The sequence below is a fragment of the Anopheles gambiae genome, chromosome 2 (genome assembly GCF_943734735.2).
Source record: "Anopheles gambiae chromosome 2, idAnoGambNW_F1_1, whole genome shotgun sequence".
In the NCBI taxonomy this organism is placed as follows: Eukaryota; Metazoa; Arthropoda; class Insecta; order Diptera; family Culicidae; genus Anopheles; species Anopheles gambiae.
In genome coordinates this window covers 54,235,606-54,255,657 of record NC_064601.1, presented here as the reverse complement: position 1 = coordinate 54,255,657, position 20,052 = coordinate 54,235,606, and the positions used below count along the sequence as shown (strand labels likewise).

The window sequence follows — 20,052 nt, the reverse complement described above, 5'->3', positions numbered from 1 at the left end:
AAGCCCACCTGTATAATGAACCCACTTTGCTTTCAATCGGAGTGATGGTATCGGGCCAAGGTCTGTGTGGGAACGAGGTCCCGTAATTTAGAACGATTTGAAAAGTGCCAAAAATTCGTTACAGACAGTTTGACATCTAATACCACTTTTCCATTCAATGTAATTATACTGATGAGTATATGATGATGATCGCGAGAAGGTTGTTATTTGGTTTATAAATTTTATAGGAAATGTATGTATGCCTCTTGCAATGCCAATTGTTTGCATTTACAAGGGCTTTCTACTGTCGAATGGCATCCAAGGTGGACAAACCGATTATGGCAAATATTTAACCTCGTTCCTACACATACCTTGTCACTAGGAAGCGCCAAGATACATCAAACAAGGTGGCTTTTCCATTCCGATTATGTTTTCATTTTTCAGATAAAAATCATATTATGGTTAAAAAACACTACAAGAAATCACTAAAAACTGACTCACGAACGAGGTTTTCACCCACATACAAATATTTTTAACAATACAATAGAATGATTTTTAGCTACAAAAAATTCTCTACTGTACTGCCAAGCTCATACGAACGAGACCACCTACTCTGATTCTGGATTCAGGTTTCCCTGTCAATACAGTGTGCAAAAACAATACAAAACATCATCAACTCTGCAACAGTGCCGTGGTTCAGTTTGGTGTATCTCATTAGTAATATGTTAATTTTCTAGGCGAACTGGGTTCCGGCTGCGAAGCAGCATGTGGCCATGAGCGAAAAGATCAACAGCAAGAAAAGGTAAGCCTACAGTTCTCAGCAGTTTTCCTTGGTGCAGGCAGATTGCACCACCTGTTGCTGATAACTGCATACAATATTGACCTTTCGTTTCGTGTGTCTATCGTTTCCTGATAGTCCCAGAATCTCCAAGATGACGAACAGATCATTCCTGTGGGGCGTCATGGCCGCCTCCTTAACGTGGTCCATTAGCATATACCTGTACTGGAATCTCAGCAACACGCCGACGAACGGCGCGGGCAGCAGTGAGCAGCGATTGGCAAAAGCCCCCACATCCGCTACCGCGGCAGAAGACACTCGGCAGCTCATATTGAGGAATCAAAACAGTCTGATTGGTGCATCGGACGAAAGGCTACATAAGAAAGCCTCAAAGTGGGCGGAAAAAGGTAAAAGTCTGTTTAAAGAAAAGTACGCCCGATTCATGCACGAAAAAGAAAAGCGACGCATAAGCCATCGGTTGATCGACGAACTACAACCGATGCTGATACAACCGAATGGAACCGACGAGTTCGGAATGGTGCAAAACTCGGAGGAGCAGTTTATCCGTGACATTGGGTACAGGAAGCATGCGTTCAACGTGCTGGTCAGCAACAAGTTGGGACCGTTCCGACCGATCCCGGACACACGGCACAAGCTCTGTCAAGCACAGGTGTACGATAAGGTGCTTCCAGTCGCATCGGTTGTCATGTGCTTCTACAACGAACATCTCGAGACGCTGGTACGTTCCATTCACACCGTGCTCAAACGGACTCCAGCCTATCTGCTGAAGGAGCTCATCCTCGTGGACGATTGTAGCGACTTCGAGGACCTAACAGTCGGTGGGCAGTTAGAGAAAGAACTAGCACAACTTGGTACGAACAAGGTGCGCCTCTTGCGGAACACCGATCGAGAAGGACTGATGCGGTCTCGGGTATACGGTGCACGCAATGCAACCGGCCAGGTGCTAATATTTCTCGACAGCCATATCGAGGTGAATGTGGACTGGATCGAGCCGTTGCTGGCGCGCATCAAGCATGACCGTACCATCTTGGCGATGCCGGTAATCGACATCATCAACTCGGACACATTCGTGTACACTGCCAGTCCGTTAGTACGGGGCGGGTTCAACTGGGGTTTACACTTCAAGTGGGACAACCTGCCGAAGGGTAGCCTCGAACGGGACACGGACTTTGTCGGCCCGTTCAACTCACCGACAATGGCCGGTGGCCTGTTTGCTATCGATCGAGCGTATTTCAAGGAGCTGGGCGAGTACGATATGGGCATGGATGTTTGGGGTGGCGAAAATCTGGAGATCTCCTTCCGCGCCTGGCAGTGTGGTGGGTCGATTGAGCTACTGCCTTGCTCCCGCATCGGTCACGTGTTCCGCAAACGACGTCCTTACGGTTCTCCCGACGGGCAGGATACGATGATCCGAAATTCACTGCGCCTAGCGCATGTTTGGATGGATGACTACATACGATACTTCTACGAGCAGCAACCACAGGCACACCACGTACCGTATGGAAACGTTAGCGAACGACAGCGTTTACGCGAACGTCTTGGTTGCAAACCGTTTCGATGGTATCTGGACAACATCTACCCGCAATTGCGTGTGCCGGGCGAGAAAACGTCCTCCGATGCCAGAGACGCCACCCAGCCCAAGTTTGAACCATGGCATTCGCGAAAGCGAAACTACGTCGCTAGTTTTCAGATACGCCTATCGAACAGCTCGCTATGCCTCTCGACCGAGCTGGACAGCGAGAAGAGCCTCTGGAAGAAGGGCTCGGGTTTGGTGCTGCAGCCGTGTTTGCGCGTGAAACATCAAACGTGGTACGAGACGGAAAAGTCCGAACTCGTATTGGGGCAGCTATTGTGCTTGGATGCACCGTCCAGTGCAACGAAGGGACGGCCCAAGCTGAACAAGTGCCACGAAATGGGTGGCGATCAGGCGTGGAAACATCGTAAAACCGTAAGTCGCTAAGCCTTTATCGCAGATAGTACGATTCATTCGATACGTAGTGATGACTATTTATTATTTTTATTGTTATATTTATTCTTTCGATTTAGTCTGGCACACCAATCTACAACATTGCTTCGGGCAGCTGTTTAACTGTGAAAGACATACGCAAGGGATCACCTGTGGGGCTGGACCTATGCGTTAGTTCCCCACGCAGCACTTGGGATCTGGTAATCTCGTGACAACAGAACTGATGATAAGATACTGCAACTTTTTGTATTCTACACAGACTTTCAAGTTTACCATACATTAGATTCTAGTTAGGTAATGAAATGAATAAATCATACCGTTCGTTTATACAATGTGATTTCATCCGCTTGTGATTGTATTGCTCGATGTTATTGGGGCAAGGAAATAATTATGTCATCATTATTTCTTTGCTATTCTTTATTTACCACTAAAATTAGATAGATTTACCTACAAATCGGACAGCACAATAATATGCACAAAATATTTGTACAGTTAAACACCATGAGTTGTTTATTTCTCGTTGTATAAATACAGTAATGTTAGAAGTATTGTAAAACTATGCCTCTCAGAATTCGGCACCACCGTGGCTCTCCTATACTCGTTCAAATAATTAACGAACCAATCGATATTGCATTGCTCAGGATGAGCACGATTCCACCCGGATGTGCTAAAAGTAAAGCATCTGATGCCTTTTAAAAACCGAATCCCTGGGGTGAGGCCAATCCCACAAACATAGAGAATAAGAAAGTGGGATATAAAGCATGAGATAGCAGGTCGTTTCTCACTTAAACCAGAAAGTGAGTGGGCGTGTGATGCTACCGAAGCTTTCGAACGGATTGCCAGAACCAGCACCGGTACTGCTGGTGCGCTTCGGCTGCACATTGATCACATCGTTAATCTCATGAATGATACCATTGCGGGCTACAACATCGCACTTGGTAATGCCGGCATTCTGTACCTGGGGTCGGCGGTTACGGTTAAGCTTCAGCTGATGGCCGCTGATCGTTTCGGTCGTGCGTACAAATGGCCACTCCGACGGTACGATGCCAGTGCAGCAGATCACGTTCGGCAGCACGTGCGCTCGAATGATGCGTTCCAGCTCGTCCTGGTTCTGGAGTGTTTCCTGATACCACGAGTCCACCTCGAGGAACACGTCATTCTTCGGAACCAGCAGCGTCAGTCCAGAATCGGGAGACGTAAGCAGCTCGGTCAGATTGGTAAGACTAACCATACGCTGGAACATGCTGTAATCCGGATTGGCGCTTAGGGCTTCCATCAAGTTCTAAAAAAAGTCCCATTAAATGTGTCATTAGTAACGCCGTGTCCGTCATTCCGCGGATGTCTTTTGACGACTGCACTCGCTTTCGCTTACCGTCTTAGGCACATCCAACACCTTGTCGATTTCGTGCACCACAGATCCGCACGTTTCTTCGTCGAAACGTACCAAACGGGCACAGTTGACAGTGGCACGATTCATAACCGTCGTGAATACGGGATTCTACAGAAAGAGAAAGAGAAAATTCAATGAAAACCCTGTTCTCCAATGCCCTAGCTTCTCGTTCCGGCACCTACCGTAGTGTATAGGTTAACGCGAACATTTTGTCCGGCCTTTGTCGGTATGGTTGTCTCCTCCAGGCCACAGGTCTTAATCAACGGTTCTGCCACGTGATACTCGAGGAACTCCTTGAGTGCAGCGTTACCACGCAGGCTTTCCGGGTGCTCCTTCAATTGACGGATCCAGTACCGTCCCGTTTCCGTCTGTTCGAATGCCTGGTCGGTTGGAATGAAGAACGTACGGTTGGACATGCCGTCAAACTCCTCCTCGAGTCCGGCATCGGAGATCAGCTGCTTGAATACGGTTAGATTGTGATTGCCCAGTGTGTTTGAAATCGGCATGCCACTGTCCGTCGGCAGAACGCTGTCAATCACGTGCAGAACACCATTGCTAGCAACCACGTCGCTCTCCTCAATCGTTGCGAAACCGTTAATGCGGATGCGCTGCGTCTTCTTGCCCTCGTCTTCGACCTCGCTCAGCTCACCCTCCACGGACGATGGGACACGCGTCTTGCCCACCATGGCATATTCAAACTCGAGCTTTTCGTTGAGCATGTTGTACGTCGACGTCTTGACGCCGTTAACAGCAGCAAGCGAGCAGAACGTTATATCCAGAATGTGGTTCTTGAGGATGTCTGTCGATTGGAAACAAATATGGAGTTGCTTAAACACATGATGGGTAAAATTCAATTAACCGAATCACTAAACGCATTAGGATACTGAATCGGGATTTCGATACGATTAACGCGGCATCAATTGAAATCATCAAACTTTTGGCAAATGCATTCCTGGTCTTAGTGCGAAACGATCGATTGTAATTTGAATGCAAAATAGTACATGTGTGATGCAAAGACCTTGAGAAAGCGATACTGGTGGTAATGTTTGCTTGCTTTTTTCCAAACAGTGCATAATGATCAGAACACGCGGGTTTGCTTTGGTATTAGCATATCGAATACTGTTTTTGGGTTAGACAGTATAAAAACATGACCCCAGAAATAAAATGAACGGTTGGTGCAAAGCATGATCCTCTTCATATTCAACATAACTCTTTCGTAAATTTTGGCTTAAGCCTATAGTCATCAATTATTGACTTGGTTATCAGTAGCTGGTTGGTTTAACCATAACCAGGATAAACGATCATTCGCATGTAGTTAAAAAGAAGAAATAGAGGAGGGGAGGGGGGGGGGTGATTTAATGATCGTTCTATACATTTTACGACTGTGTGTTCAGAACGAATCAATGGCAAATCAACAATAAATGTTCAGTAGTTGAACTAAATATTTACCGTTGAATTTATGCTACATATGTTGCACAAACGTTCCTCAATGAAGATAGCAATAAAAAAAAGTAAATTTAATAATTTGACATAACATTGATTCAACTTTTTATCTGGCTCTAACTAATCTTTCTGGAATAAACAGCGCAACGAATGTTACGAATTGCCGAGACAATCGTACCTACATATCCACAGATCCGGTAAAATTATTTATGCAAGGGGTAACAATTGCCCATTTGTAACAGATTCTAACATGCGGGGGCTGTTTCTGTTATTCATTTGAACTTGTGGAGTCTTTCATAATGGCAGAACGTTCCAACATTTGCATCCCCTTCATTCTCGTCACGTTCGCGCCAGCACACAATGAGCACCGTAATTGTGAATGACGCGAAGTAACATAAAATGTACCCCGGCCACCGTAAGAACCGGCGCAATCGGCGATTGCAATTAGTCATCGAGCCGTAAACAATCGATTCGTTTTTGCTCGTCCACAGAAAAAAAAGAAGAAAGAAACACACCATTTCCATAGAAGCAAAAGTAAGAAAACCACCAAGCGATGGTAAAATATACGTTTGCAGAAATATACAAAACAGGAAATCTTGAGCACTTACTCATGGCGCAGCCATTGCCTGCCTTCAGTTTGCGACGGATGTCTTTGTCCAGCTTGAGGAACGCATCATCGTTGGGCGCGAAAATGGTGTAGTGCTTGTCATCGCCCTGCTCGCGCAGCATCTTGTCCAGCCCGGTCATCTCTAGGAAGGTGCGCATGAGCGTCATATCGTCCCGTACCTCAATGATGTCCATCAGCGTGTTGCGAGCCGGTACCAGCACACGATCTACGACGTGCACAATGCCCCGATCGGCCACACGGTTCAGCTTGAGCAGTGGCGCACAGTTGGCAGTGTAGCGGTAAGGATGCTCAGCGTGCGACTGATCCCGAACCGTCGCCGCCATTGGTCCCCGGGGATAAATGTTGATGCGAATGTTCGCTCCGGGCAGATCTGTTTTGAGCAGCTGCTCGTTGCTAATATCCTCGATGAAATACGTTCCGTTGACCGTGTGCGCCAGGATCATGTCCCGTGCCGTCATGCTAGCGAAGTCAATCGCGCGCTTTGCTCGTGCCATCGGGTCAAACGCAACCAGATTCTGTGACAACGGGGGAACAGAGAGGAGGAACAATTTCGCTATAGAGTTGTGCAACAGTTCCGCTTGTACAGCCATGGCATACTTACGTTTTCCCACATTTGCTCGGCAAAGGTAGTGTAGGCACTGTCCGGTACAACAAACAGTGTCACATCATTCTCCAATGTAGCATCCAAACCGCTCTTCTTAAGCGTGGAAACGAACTCCTTCGCGCCGAGCCTCTCGACCGTTTCTTCCATCGAGTATAGGTCCAGCTTTTGGCAATGCGCGTTCGGTGGTCCATTGCGTGGTCGACCGTATCCGTGACAGCATTGGCGTGTAAGCTTCTCCGTGCGCTTTCGACCGTTGACGTTTTTGCTGTGGAGAAAAAGGAGAGCGAAAAAAACCATCCGACCAGTGGTTACGGTTTGTCCGTCCAAAAAGGCAAATCCTTGCTTACATCGAGGTGCACACATATTTGTGCTGCTTTTCGGCACACGATTGAACGTTCAAGTTGAACGTGCTGAAACCATGGAAACCGAAACTGCTGCCTCCGCTGGCTGTGCCTCCGTTGACCGATACCTCGTCGTTGTCGGACGATGTTATGTCTTCTTCCTTTTCTTCCCGCTCAACGCAAACATTTTCCCTGTGAAAAAGTGCATTTTAGTGGATTAGCGAACGATGCTGGGTCGCTTTTAATTCTTGCTTGAAATTTAAGGCTTAATTGAGAAGAAAAAGCAATGGCCGTACATTCGTCGTTTTCATGAAACCTTACTGCAGTAGGCTATGACTACTAAACAGTGGATTTTGCCTCAGCATAATTTCGCTTCCTAGGCATAGTAGCCTATGCTTTCTTTTGTAATAAATCAGTTCATAGTTAACCACCAAACGAGCAAGTTGGCTTTCATTTGCTCTCCGTATGAACTGTAACACTTACCATACCTGCAAACTGATCTTAAAGGTAAGTAGAAAATTTTAAACATTTAAAGAAAAGTAAACTCTTCTTAAAATTACAAATTCCGTTTTAGCAAGTATGCACAAAACACTAACTTTAGGTGAATTGCGTTTGGCAAGGTATCATTATGTGCTTAATGTCTTGTTTTCGAAGAAAATGAAAAATATACATCAACGGTCAGCTGTTGTTGGTAGAAAGTGAGTTGGTAATGTCACACGTCCGACAAAATAAGTTGCTGATTAATGCATGATCCAGCGCTTTTAAGTAACCTTTTCAGTTCGTCACCGTGCCTTTGCGCGCTAAGTTTTGTTACGTTTATCCTCACGCAAGCAAAAACAAATGAATTCAGAAAGAAAACTGATGTTCGTTTACTCCGAGTAAAAAAGTTCACATCCATCGGACGTACATATTTATCTTTCGAACGTCAACCTGTTTCGCTCGAAGTGTTCTAAACGGAATAGAACAGAAAATGCTCCCCTTTGCAAGATTAGTTCAAGGGAATCAAATTAGCAATGCCAATAGTAAATTTCTAGTCATCTGTAAAATGACGTAACAAGGCCTACGAAGAAACAAAAACCCAGCACAGTTAGCTATCGTGGGAAAATATCTGTCCATTTTCATTGCCAACCAAACGATAATACGTTCGCTTGTCGGCGGTGTGCTTTGTGGTTGGAAATTCAATGCCCGTTTTGCGGTACACATCTAAACGACTCGGGCAAGCAAGTTCCTCTTGAAGTCGTCAGATGAGCTAATTCAAATCGACATGGAACCTTAGATTTTACAACACCCCATCCTTTTCTGCTGAATTTGGATACAATTCAAGGATGATGCTCACGCGTCTTGCGGGGTAGTCAAGCTGCCAGTTGGTTTTCTTCTGCGCTGATAAAATACTCCAGTGTGCAGCTTTTGATTGCATTCCCAGACGAGCTAGTTGTGCGGCAAATGGCCCATTCATTTGCTTTGCTTCACAAAATCAGGCCTTTCTGGTCCATTGCTGTCTATCTTCGTGATCCTTTCCACTCTCAACAGTCCAAACTTTGAGAATAAAAACAATGGATAAAGCAGCTTCTGCGAGAAAAAAAAACACTTACACAGTCGACACTACACCGGTTGTCCAGCATCGTTCGAGCCGCGTACGTCTTCCTTTGACGGCGTGGCTTACTCCCTCCTTCTGGTCGTGTGAATAATTCACGGACATTGCATTAAAACTAATGAAATTCAAGCCAATTCTCGCCGTAAATCATCGTCAGTTTGCATTTGCGTCGCGAATACGATTATGGAGAGCGCTCTTCCGAGAGCGCAACAACACGCGCTGGGGTCGTGAGCATATGTCTCCTGCTGCACAGCGGCGCGGAATCAGTTAAATCGTCTCCATTCAGACCCGGGTCAGTGGTAACAACCCCAGTGCGAAACGATAAGCCATCAGCTAGTAGGACTTGCGAGCCGGGAGGGGTCCACTTTGGCCCCGTTGTTCGGAGATGAGCAAACTACCCGCGACCTCGATCAGAACTTTGTGCACAGCAAAGACATTGGCACTGCATTTTTTGCCTTTACATTACCAACAGCATCAGCATATCTCTGTGAGAGTGAGAGCAATGATTATTTAAACTGCTGCTGAGCACGATCAACGTGTTTTGGGGGTGAGCATGCAACGAGAAACGCTGACCGGTGCAATGATCCAGTAATGAATGATCTGCCACAGTGCGGTGATTTCTCGTTGTTGCATCTTGTTAACCTTTTAAAACATCCATAATGCATATCGAACATCATAAGCTACCAACCGACACAAGACCGTGTCCAGCGGCGACGACGTGTTAAACCGTAGTTCTGGGATATATGTTAACTACATTAACCAACAGGAACTTCTTTTTCTATTTGGCGTAACGGCCTACGTTGTCAATCCCAGTCTATATACAGTCTGTTCCCGAGTTACGCGGTTTGTGCGTTCCCGGGGAATCCGCGTAACTAGAATATCAACGTAAGTCGAATTTGGCGGATTACAGCCAAAATACATTTGATTACTCGGTATTTTGACTTAATTTATTCGATACGATTCGTGCAGAACATTCTGATATTTTTGGCTTTTAAGTGGATTAAATTTATTAGCAAAAATGCAATTTACACTGCATTGGACAATTTTTCAAGCAAATTGTACTAATTTGACATTTGATCTGTAATATTGAGAAATTCCTTATTTTCAGGAATTCCGATATTCCTATTTTTCCTTAACCGGAAAACAAACTGCTTATAAATCAAGCGGGAAACCCCCAAACAGGGTTGGAAACGTAGTCAAGTTGGAAAAAAAATACACGTACAAAATAAATGTCGTAAATTAAATTACACCCCATAAAAGCTCACTTTACAACACCTTCTGATTGGATATACTAGCCAGCCCCCTCTGCGATGCGTGTCTATCAGCCTGTGCAATCATAAAGCGCAATGCGTTGCATACAGCCATTTTGTTTGTGAAAGCTGGAGATCCGACAGCATGTAATGCCTAATTATGGTCTCATGAAACCATTCTCCTGTGCTTGTGCATCGACAGCTCCCACACACACCGTAACAATGTGTGTTACATGCTACGGTTTTTTTGCGCACTTGTCTCAACGTGCACAAAACACCCACACGCTCCCCTACATTGTACCTGTCTTGCTATCAAAAATAAAAGAAACAGATCGTTCTAATTTATCCCACGGATACGGACTTTGCTTTGCCCAACAAATAACCTTCTCACGATGCGTACCAAAAAAAACACAAAATCTTACCGTCCGGAAGTTTGTCGAGCGACACAATGGTATCCACCGTCTGGGGTACGTAAATGGATTTAACACAAACCTGAAATCTTGGGCTCACCTTGGAAAGCACTTGAAAGGAATGTACCCATTTCTCTTCCTCTCTCAAAAACACACTTCAAAATTAGCAAAATCTACCTTTACAACCCATCCGAGTGGCATTGTTCCGTCGCAAGGGCGACAAACTCTTCCCAGCGTATCGGTTGGGTTAAATTGTTACCCTAGCAACCGCCCTACCTAAACCCGAAAATCGCTTATGAGCTCGTTGGAACTTTCTACTGGATTGCGGGACCGGATGCGATACCTGCAAAATAATGTAGGTCAGTCTAGACACGGTAATGGTTCAAGATCGGCTTGCTGCTGTAGGTGTTGCTCTCCCAAAAATGGGTTTTTCAATATTCCACATCATTATCATTTTGCACGGATGCTTGGTTTACCTCTTATCCTGTTTATACAGTGTTCCTTTTCTACTATTTTACTGCATCTGTAGTAAACAAAAAAGAGCTTTCGAGACACCAGAGGAAAGTAAGTAAATCGTTTTTTTTTTGCTCCTTTCTTTTTTATGCAAATAGGTGCTTAACGACAATGAGAACAGTCCCAAACGAGAACAGTGATCAAACAGTCCTGCTTTCCCATGTTCATATTGATTTTGCTTCACAAACATGTTCACAAACTATGTACACAGTTCATTCCCTATCGGAACCGATCTTTACGCGGCGTTCTTTCCACGGTACGGCACACCAAGCCATTGCACACCCCAGGATCGTGGTGTAAAAATGCCACATGCAACGATTAAACGCCGCCTTTCATCAATGCTGATGATGTTGATCTTTACACACCAAAAACATGTGTTTGCGTTTGGTTCTTTTTCATGTCATCCGGCCGCCTGTTGTCCATGCGTGTTGTTGGTGCGCGACGGTGTGCAGTGTGCGCTGTTGCACCACATGTTGGCACAGTTTTTATGCACTATCCACTATCCAAGGCGCACACATTACTATCTATAAAGCGTAGTGCGACTGGGTGTGTGTGTGTGTGCACGGAGACTGTAGCATTAGGCGTTGAATGCAAATTATTAGTGCATCACGGATTGGAGGGGTTTGTGCACCGTGCGACAATTTGCTACCAATTTATCCATTGCTCATCGCTACTTCCCAGTCTGTACTAGATACGAACTTACCCCTTCCACCACGGACGGTTGGCGTTGGTGTCAAAGAAACCGAATCCGGGAAGACCGGCCGTTCCAAAGAAGCCCGTCTCCAGTGGCGTATTGAAGAACGAGTTGAAATGATGCTGGAACAGCGAGCTGGTATCGAACGGTGGCGGTTGGCGGCCATCATCCACCGTCTCCACATCGGGATGTTGCGCTGCCGGTGGACGGTACGGCGGTGTTAGTCCCGGTCGATGTACTGACGATGGTTGTCTGTCATCCGGATTCTGGCCCAGCTCGTCGGCAAACGTTTCTGCGTCCGATTCTGGAGTGCGAGACGAATTCTTGGTCAGTAATGGTGTGCCAAGTGTGTGGTTTGGATGGATGAATATACGTATATGCGCAACAGATCAATTTCCAATTCATGAACCAGGTTTGAAGGCAAAAGGAAAACGCTCAACCAAAATGTATTTACACCGAGTGGCAGCATATGTACCGCATTAAAGGTATATTTATGTACTCTACCATTAACCTCCATCGATCATTGAAGCGTCGTGCTATTCAATCTTATTTATTGCGTCTTACGCCATTCGATGAGCGTTTATGCATCAACACTGCTAAAGCATATGCTTTTGCTCACATGAGAACTGAAGCTGATGAGATCAAGAAATATACTACTAGAAGAAACAAATCACTCGATTCGACTCAGTGTTCTAGTTAGAACCATCTGTGTGTGTGGGCTTTGCGAATCCGATTCTTCTCCAACTCTGCGCAACGATGTGGAACAAATTGGGTGTAAATGACCGCAAAAGAGGGCCCTAGCCTTAGGAAATGCAAACAGATACTTACCCAATGATTCGCGATCCTGGCCACCGATCGTAGCGGTTTCCCGTTCCGATCCACCAAACGCACCACCGACCAGCGCTTCCGGTACCCTGGAATAGTGATGGTCATTGACACGGTCAGGCTCATCTATATGGCGTAGCATCCAGAGGAATGGATTGACATCGGCCGTGGCAATCGGTTCGTGCAATTCTGCCGGCCACTCGGCCAAATCTTCGCCAAGTCCGGCTAGCCGGATGACTTCGTCATCCAAACCACTTTAGAGGTTGTGTATATAACACGGTATATAAAACCAATAATACCACATCCGATATACCATTGTGTGATCATGTGTGTGTGTGTGTGTGTTTGTGTGAAAGTTTATTTGTTTGTGCGCGCATGGGATAACACATGGTCACCATTAATTTCCGAGTCCCGCGGCCACAGAGTTATTGATGATTTTGTTGTAGAGCCCGGGTGAAAACCACGCAATCAACACCGATCGCCCCCGGTTGAGTAGTAACAATAGATAACGTTCGTGTAGTTGTTAATGTTGTTGTGGTTGTTGAAGGTGGTGGTGTGGTGGCGACGAACATTTGGTGGTTGGTGGTTAGATGAAACGAAAACAAAAACCGAAACCAAAATTTTCAAAATTAAACAATTAGCAAGCAGTACACCCGGTTAACGGATTGCACTGCGGTCGGGATTAGTCACATAAAAAATGGAAAGTATTGTAAGGCAGTGACGGTGTTAGCTGTTAATGGGTTTAGAGGATCAACGGGTCAAGGAAGGACATCAATTCAATATTTTCCATTTCTCCAGACTATTCATGCACGAGACTATGGTATCACGCATGGAGCTCAATCTGCTTTCTTTTGCCGACTGGAGCTGGGCTGGAGAAAGTACGATTTGGTTCTGAACGATCCCGTTGAATCCCGTCGCAAAAAATGGAAAGGGTTTTTTTTCTCCCGCTAACGAGTCTGCTCATTGCTAATTCAGCGTCGCTTATCTCCTTTCTCCTTTCTATCCTACGAACGATCGCTAGTCCGCCGTCCCTATTCCTGTGTGTCCCTATCTCGTTCGTTCAAACGGAAGAGGCTATATTCTAAACTGGCCTTCCACAGCAGCATCCATTATTAAATAATCAACCCTACATCACATGTGGACGAGGACGATGGACGATTGGGTGTCCGTAGTCAACGGTAAGCAAGTGCCAATTGAGTAGTGAAAACACGCAAAACACCACCAATTACCACCCCAAACATGATCCGTCTCTGAGGACGTTGGAGTGGAAAGATGGCGAAATGGGAATGAGAAACTTCTAGAATCTCGTGCCATCTTCCGGTCAGCAAGAGCCAAAGGGCATCGTTGCTACACGGTACCAACACTACTGCTACTACTACTACTACTACTACTACTCTATTGCGCTTCCCTACTGATCGTTTACTCCAACTAAACGGTGTGGAATTAGAAATAATTAAATTTGAAGCAAGATAGTTGTACGCGTTGTCAAGCATACGGCTTGATCACGATCTGGAATAATTGTTCAATAATTAACGATCGGCTACTTGCGAAGCTGGAAGCTCAATTACTCAACGAAGGTCAACCCGCACCGGGACAGGACAATCGATCGAAGGTGGAAGCGTTATTAAGGATCGGATAAGGATGGCCGGGGAATAACGGGACATGGGATGGTTAAATGGAGCAACAACAACAAAAAATGCATTACTCGAAAGAGGTCACCGAACGAGCAGCCAGACCAAGCAACAGCAACAGGGCGAAGGGAACCCCGATCGCACGGACACGGGCACGTTCCATCGTTCTCGGTTTCTGTACGTTGCACAGATCACCCTACGTTACACAGATCACTTTCCACCGACCAATTAGAACACAATTTCGCGCACACAGCACAGCACAGACAATTTCGACGACCTGACTCTGCCTGAACAGGCTCCGGAAGGGCTTTCCGCTTAGCGCTCGCGATCCGCGCTGTAGTACGTTTTCCACGAAACAAATAACTGATCACACCGGTGCACTTGTATTTATAAGTTCAAGCCACACCACCACTACATAATAACTGTTCCGTCGTTCCTCTGTACACACACATACACACGAACTCAATTTTACGCCGAGTACGGAAACAAAAAAAAACGTCGCACGCATCGAAGCAGTCGCGGTGCGATCGTTTGTATGCGCAAAGTCAGAGATCGCAGCGTAAGTGTAGTGGTAAAGTGATCGCGAAGTAAATAAACACTAAACAGATGATATTATTATGATTAAATGATGAAGAGAAATGGATGCGTACGAGAATGGCCGTGGAGGAAGCAAGAGACGGGACATGGAAATCCCGCAGACCGGTTTCAGGTCGCTTTATCGGCTAGACTTTTGCAGCCAGTACGGTGTGTTCCCGCGTGGTAGTAGGTAGTGCACGAGTGCACGCGGAACGGGGAATCTTCTCTTTTTCTAGAAATTTCACCCCCTTTCGCGAGCACCATCACGTTTCTCCGGGATCGATTGTTGTTCTACGCGGGTAAAGAAACAGAAAAAGAAAGCAAGAGAGCTATACAGAGTGAAAGCACAGTGCGCTCGCGTCAGCACGAAATTGGACATAACCGCCGACCGACAATCACAGATAGAATAATATTTCGATAAAAGCTTTCCTTTTCATGTTGTTAGTTAGCATTTTGCAGCGATTTTCGTTTATTAATTCAACCGAAAATCATATTGTTCTTTCAGTAATCTATTCCAAATTGGAAAAATATCCAAGAATTATTTCAAATTGGACAAAACCGCCGATCGTTAATCACAGATAGAATAATATTTCGATAAAAGCTTTCCTTTTCATGTTGTTAGTTAGCATTTTGCAGCGAGTTTCGTTTATTAATTTAACCGACAATCATATTGTTCTTTCAGTAATCTATTCCAAATTGGAAAAAAAAAACCAAGAATTATTTCAAATTGGACAAAACCGCCGATCGTTAATCACAGATAGAATAATATTTCGATAAAAGCTTTCCTTTTCATGTTGTTAGTTAGCATTTTGCAGCGAGTTTCGTTTATTAATTCAACCGAAGATCATATTGTTCTTTCAGTAATTTATTTCAACTGTGCAGTAAAAAAACAACCCTTATTTATTTACGTTTTTTTTCGCTTCTCTATATTTCTATTCTCTCCGTCAGGACGATGTAAAAAGGAAAAGCGTATAGCTCATTTAGCTTGCATTGCACACGCAGACACCACACCAAGTACCCGTGCACACGAACACATTAGATTGCATCTTCAGCACATTACTATCCGATTATTAAATGCCCTCTGTCTTTGTTTACTGAAGCAAAAAAAAAAAAATAATAACGCGCGATTACCTACACTATTGACTTTTCTGTACATCTTGAAGTGCTACTTATTTACACGCAAGGACACGTATTGCACGGTGATGTAGCTTCGTCCTAAAATCTACATCAATAGATGCGACGACAAAACAATAACAAAATTCGGGAAAACGAGGGAATAGGAAACACGCACTTAATGCAAAACGAATATTGCCACCAGGGAAGGAGAGGAGCAGCGAGCGATTTTGGGTACGAAATAAAAGCAATCGTAGGCGAATCACAGCGTAGCTCGCACGCGGCTCAATCAGTTCGAGTTGAACCACTTGTACTTGTAGTTTAAAAGCCACGCGATGCTGGAAACGAGCAACGCCGCCGTAGCAAAGATGACGCCTCGCATTTTCCAATGCTGATTACTATCCTGCAGGATGGCGAGGATTTTTAGCGTTTGCTCTTCAGTGTCTCTTAGTGTACCTGTGAAAGAAAAGAAGCCGAAAACACAACACTGAAGCTCTCCCACTGTGGCACACTGTTTCGGTATGCGTTGTTCTGACCTGAATTTTCAATCACAAAATGTGATTGTTCGCATTTTAGCTCCAGTGGCATCTGTGCTTTGATGCGCTTTTTCGCCTCTGCCTCGGTGTATTGACTCCGATCCATCAAACGGGTGACTTGAATATCTTCCTCGCTGTAAACCACACAGAAACAGAACGTTATTCTTAATAGTGCTTAGAAGGAAACAAGTTCCACCAAGTGCGCTCACCATGTGACGGTAATGATTTTATGGATGTAGTTCAACATGACTCGTATTTCGAACAGCAGCGGTAGATCGAGCACCACAAAATTGTGCCCCATAAAGAAACACTTGATCACCTCCCGGTAGATGGTGCGGTGAATTTCGGGATGTGTGATTTCATTCAGCACTCGACGCTTCTCTACATCATCGAATATGATGCGCCCGAGCGCTTCTCGGTTCAGCTCTCCGCTCTCGGCATGGAAGACTTCCTCACCAAAGGCGGCCTTGATTTTATGCCATGCTGGTCGGCCCGGTTCAACCACTAAAACATAGCAACGGGTAATATGTGTCAGTATGTATGTATTTAAATAGGACGGAATTCCGATCGCGGATGGGCGTACAACTGTGCCATGGAATGATTATTTGCTTATGCAACTGCTATGCTAAACGACAAACGCTCGTCAACCACCCCACCCGACACACGCAGCGGTCGTGCACGATCCCAGGGCAAGCGCGATGGTGTCAACGGCCCCCGATTATATATCGTTTCGTAAACGTGCTACACCTACCTTGGCGGGCGATGGCATCGGCATCGATTACCGGAACTCCGTTGTCGCGGAAGATCTTTGTCACGGTGCTCTTTCCAGAGGCGATACCGCCGGTTAACGCAACGAGAAACATTTCACCACCAGTGTGACGCGTAGAAATTATGAATTAAGCTAATAATATGATGTGGTATTGGGTTGGGCAGCGCAGAGTGTGTTCACTGTTGAATACGCTGAAAAGAAGCAGACAGGGAATGAAAACAGCATTGACACGATGGTTTGATATCATCTTACCATGCACTGTAGTTCGCCTGGCAAGCTGTAAAACGGGATTAGCCTATCGTTGGATTACTTCAACACAGAATGAAAATATTAACTAATGGAAAAGTGCAACATCCGTCTACATGCTCCGTGAACCCACAACTTGCGACAAGCACGACACCTGTCAAACTGCTGTGTCGGTGTGTGCGTGAGGCCTCACCATAAAAATAAACCCGGCTGTCAAACTGAGTCCAAGAGTGTTGTTTTTCAGTTCAGTTACTGCGTATTGTTTCCTAGCGTCTCAGTTTGGTGCGTCTTTTCGAACGCAAAACAATCGCCCATTCATATTACTAAAGTACTATTATTTGTATACCTGTTTATGATCTATCGTCGGTTGGAACGTTATCATGCAGCAGCGGCATCGTACAATTCGGTGCAATTGCTGCAACGAGACTGCAGATCGGTTGATAGAGTTCGAATCCGAGGTGCTTCTTTTGGAAAGGGAAGTGAAAATACGTGAAATGATTGGAATTTTCCAGTTACCCCAAGTAAGTAATACTATCTCTCTCGCTCTCTCTTATATATGAAAATATTTATGATGTATATTGTTTTACTTAGGAATCCTTACTACGAAAAACGAATGGTATATGTACAACATGCTTGGAGCGGCTCGAAAATTGCTTTCTCTTCTACGAAACATTAATAACAACCATCACCATGAAAGAGCATAGTATCACTGCATCGCCCAAAAAGGATAACATCCCCACCATACGTTGCACTGACTGTGATTCGGCATTTGAATCGATGCAGGATTTAGAAAAACATGCGAAAGTGCAACACTGTCCAACGAAACAGCATCAGCAGCAGTTTCATTACTGCTCAGCGTGTCAGAAATCGTTCAAAACCAACCGTGGCCTGCTTCAGCACAATGCAATCTATCACGAGTCCCAAGAATTGCACCGCTGCTACATCTGTGAGCGACAGTTTCTCACAAAAACCAACTTACAAAACCACATGCGCTTTCACAAGGATCATGTGTGCAGCTTTTGCAACAGCGGATGGACAGACGAATGTCAACTGTTGGAGCACGTGCGTACCACTCATAGAGATGGGCTGTTTGTTTGCCGGTTTTGCAACAAGCAGGAACGGCTCAAGAAATGTCTCAATCGACACCTTCGCACAGCCCACGGGCAAGAGGTGAATCCGTATTACTGTGGGCATTGCCGGAATGCGGAGGCAACGCATAGCTACGACAGCTATGTAGCGTTGATGAACCATTTGCAGGAGCAACATACCGCGGAAGATGATACCACTACTGCAGCAAAAGAATTGCATGGCACACTGCTAAATGCATCCCTGTTTGGCAAAGAGCTGGAATTGCTCGAGGACGACAAGGTAGTAGATGTTGAGCAGGATCGTTTTTTGCAGAACTTGCATCTCGTCCGGAGCGTTCCGGAGAGGCCGAAAACTTGTCAGCCGCTGGAACCGCGCATCGATCAGCGGACGGTTCTGGAGGATTTTCTCGACGAAACGTTCGAGAATGATGAGATCTGGAACAAGTATATCGATAATGGAGAAGAGTATCTGATCGACGATTATGATATCTACCTCAAGGGAATGGATGAATCGGAGAAACAGGAAGAAGTGTGCATGTACCTGTGTCCACAGTGTAAGCAAGGGTTTCAGAGCCAGCGAAACCTGACGATTCATTTGGCGGAAGAGCACGACGTGTCCAGTTTGGTGTGCAACGATTGTGGAGCTAGTTTTACGCGGCATGCAAGCTATCGCATCCATCGGCGCGAACATCTGAAGGAGAATGTTCGATTTCGTGAGAGCAACATTCCCGAAATGGAGGAAGCGCTATCGCTAGTCCAAAGCACATCCTTGGACTATTCCGTGCACGAGGAGGAAAGCGGTTATGTGTTTACCTGTAATCTGTGCGATCGCACCTTCCAGCGGAAGCACAACCTCGAAAAGCACAGATGTCTGTACTACGAACAACTGGAGCACTCCAACACTTCAGAGCAGCAGGGTGCAGGTGTCAATGGGACGGAATTGCAGCAATGCTCACACTGCCAGTTCCGCACGACATCAAGCCAGGAGCTGGAAACCCATCAGCAACGCATACATCAATCGGACATGGAGCCATCGGAGCCCGTCTATTGCATGCTTTGCGATCGTCGGTTCAGTTCCATATCCGGGCTGAAGTATCACTTGAAACGACACACAGGCATTAAGGCATTCGCTTGTCTGTACTGTGAGAAAACGTTTACGGCCAACTCGAACCTGAACGCGCACATTCGGAGTGTGCACAGCGCGCGAAAGGACTACCGGTGTGACGAATGCAACGAATCTTTTACCACGAAAGATCACCTGAACAAACACCAACGATCGCGGCATCGACAGGAGCGAGCGTTTGTGTGTGGGGAGTGTGGCAAGAACTACTTGCAACGGTCGCATCTGAACGAACATGTTGCAGCGAGCCATCGGGAGGATCGGTACCTGTGCCATGTTTGCAATGGTTCTTACGTTAGTAAAAGCTCCCTCAAACGGCACCAACAGCAGAAGCATGGTGTTATGAAAAGGGACGAAAAGTGAAGATATTGTTATATGTTATCATGTTTACAACAATCCGAAGAATGCATTTTTTCTCTTCACTCGTGTACTCACCAAAGATGCTGGTTGGTAGTAATTGAATTTTTTCAATGATTGATTTCTTGATGAATTTCTTTCGTCCGTATTCAAAACACATGTTTACACATGTACTGTTCT

At 45.5% G+C, this 20,052-nt stretch overlaps 4 protein-coding genes across 6 annotated transcripts; 2 read left to right on the top strand and 2 right to left on the bottom strand.

Annotated features, from left to right (window-relative positions):
• The first annotated feature begins 599 nt into the window (after positions 1–599).
• LOC1274571 (polypeptide N-acetylgalactosaminyltransferase 35A) lies at positions 600–3,081 on the top strand. The gene is made up of 3 exons (XM_313714.6): positions 600–781; positions 896–2,726; positions 2,825–3,081. Exons 1-3 carry the CDS (start codon positions 753–755, stop codon positions 2,954–2,956), a joined length of 1,992 nt encoding a protein of 663 aa, XP_313714.6. The 5' UTR covers positions 600–752; the 3' UTR covers positions 2,957–3,081.
• A 146-nt stretch (positions 3,082–3,227) lies between these two features.
• On the bottom strand, positions 3,228–14,933 carry LOC4577270 (transforming growth factor-beta-induced protein ig-h3). Of its 2 annotated transcripts, none has more exons than XM_313713.6 (9): positions 14,142–14,933; positions 12,440–12,690; positions 11,621–11,915; positions 7,157–7,342; positions 6,807–7,074; positions 6,186–6,720; positions 4,317–4,933; positions 4,117–4,242; positions 3,228–4,026 (listed from the first exon to the last, which is right to left on the bottom strand). In XM_313713.6, exons 1-9 carry the CDS (start codon positions 14,228–14,230, stop codon positions 3,526–3,528), a joined length of 2,868 nt encoding a protein of 955 aa, XP_313713.6. In that variant the 5' UTR covers positions 14,231–14,933; the 3' UTR covers positions 3,228–3,525. The 2 variants fall into 2 exon arrangements, with proteins under 2 accessions (XP_313713.6, XP_061498200.1); XM_061642216.1 differs by having other exon boundaries at positions 12,440–12,525.
• A 609-nt stretch (positions 14,934–15,542) lies between these two features.
• Positions 15,543–17,179, bottom strand: LOC1274567 (dephospho-CoA kinase domain-containing protein). The gene is made up of 4 exons (XM_313708.5): positions 17,044–17,179; positions 16,502–16,796; positions 16,293–16,426; positions 15,543–16,212 (listed from the first exon to the last, which is right to left on the bottom strand). The coding sequence occupies exons 1-4, from the start codon at positions 17,153–17,155 to the stop codon at positions 16,046–16,048; spliced, it is 708 nt and encodes a 235-aa protein (XP_313708.4). The 5' UTR covers positions 17,156–17,179; the 3' UTR covers positions 15,543–16,045.
• Positions 17,180–17,534: 355 nt separating this feature from the next.
• LOC1274566 (zinc finger protein 585A) lies at positions 17,535–19,879 on the top strand. Of its 2 annotated transcripts, XM_061642217.1 has the most exons (3): positions 17,535–17,589; positions 17,694–17,828; positions 17,899–19,879. In XM_061642217.1, the coding sequence occupies exons 2-3, from the start codon at positions 17,802–17,804 to the stop codon at positions 19,876–19,878; spliced, it is 2,007 nt and encodes a 668-aa protein (XP_061498201.1). In that variant the 5' UTR covers positions 17,535–17,589; positions 17,694–17,801; the 3' UTR covers position 19,879. The 2 variants fall into 2 exon arrangements, with proteins under 2 accessions (XP_061498201.1, XP_313707.6); XM_313707.6 differs by having other exon boundaries at positions 17,571–17,828.
• The last annotated feature ends 173 nt before the right edge of the window (positions 19,880–20,052 follow it).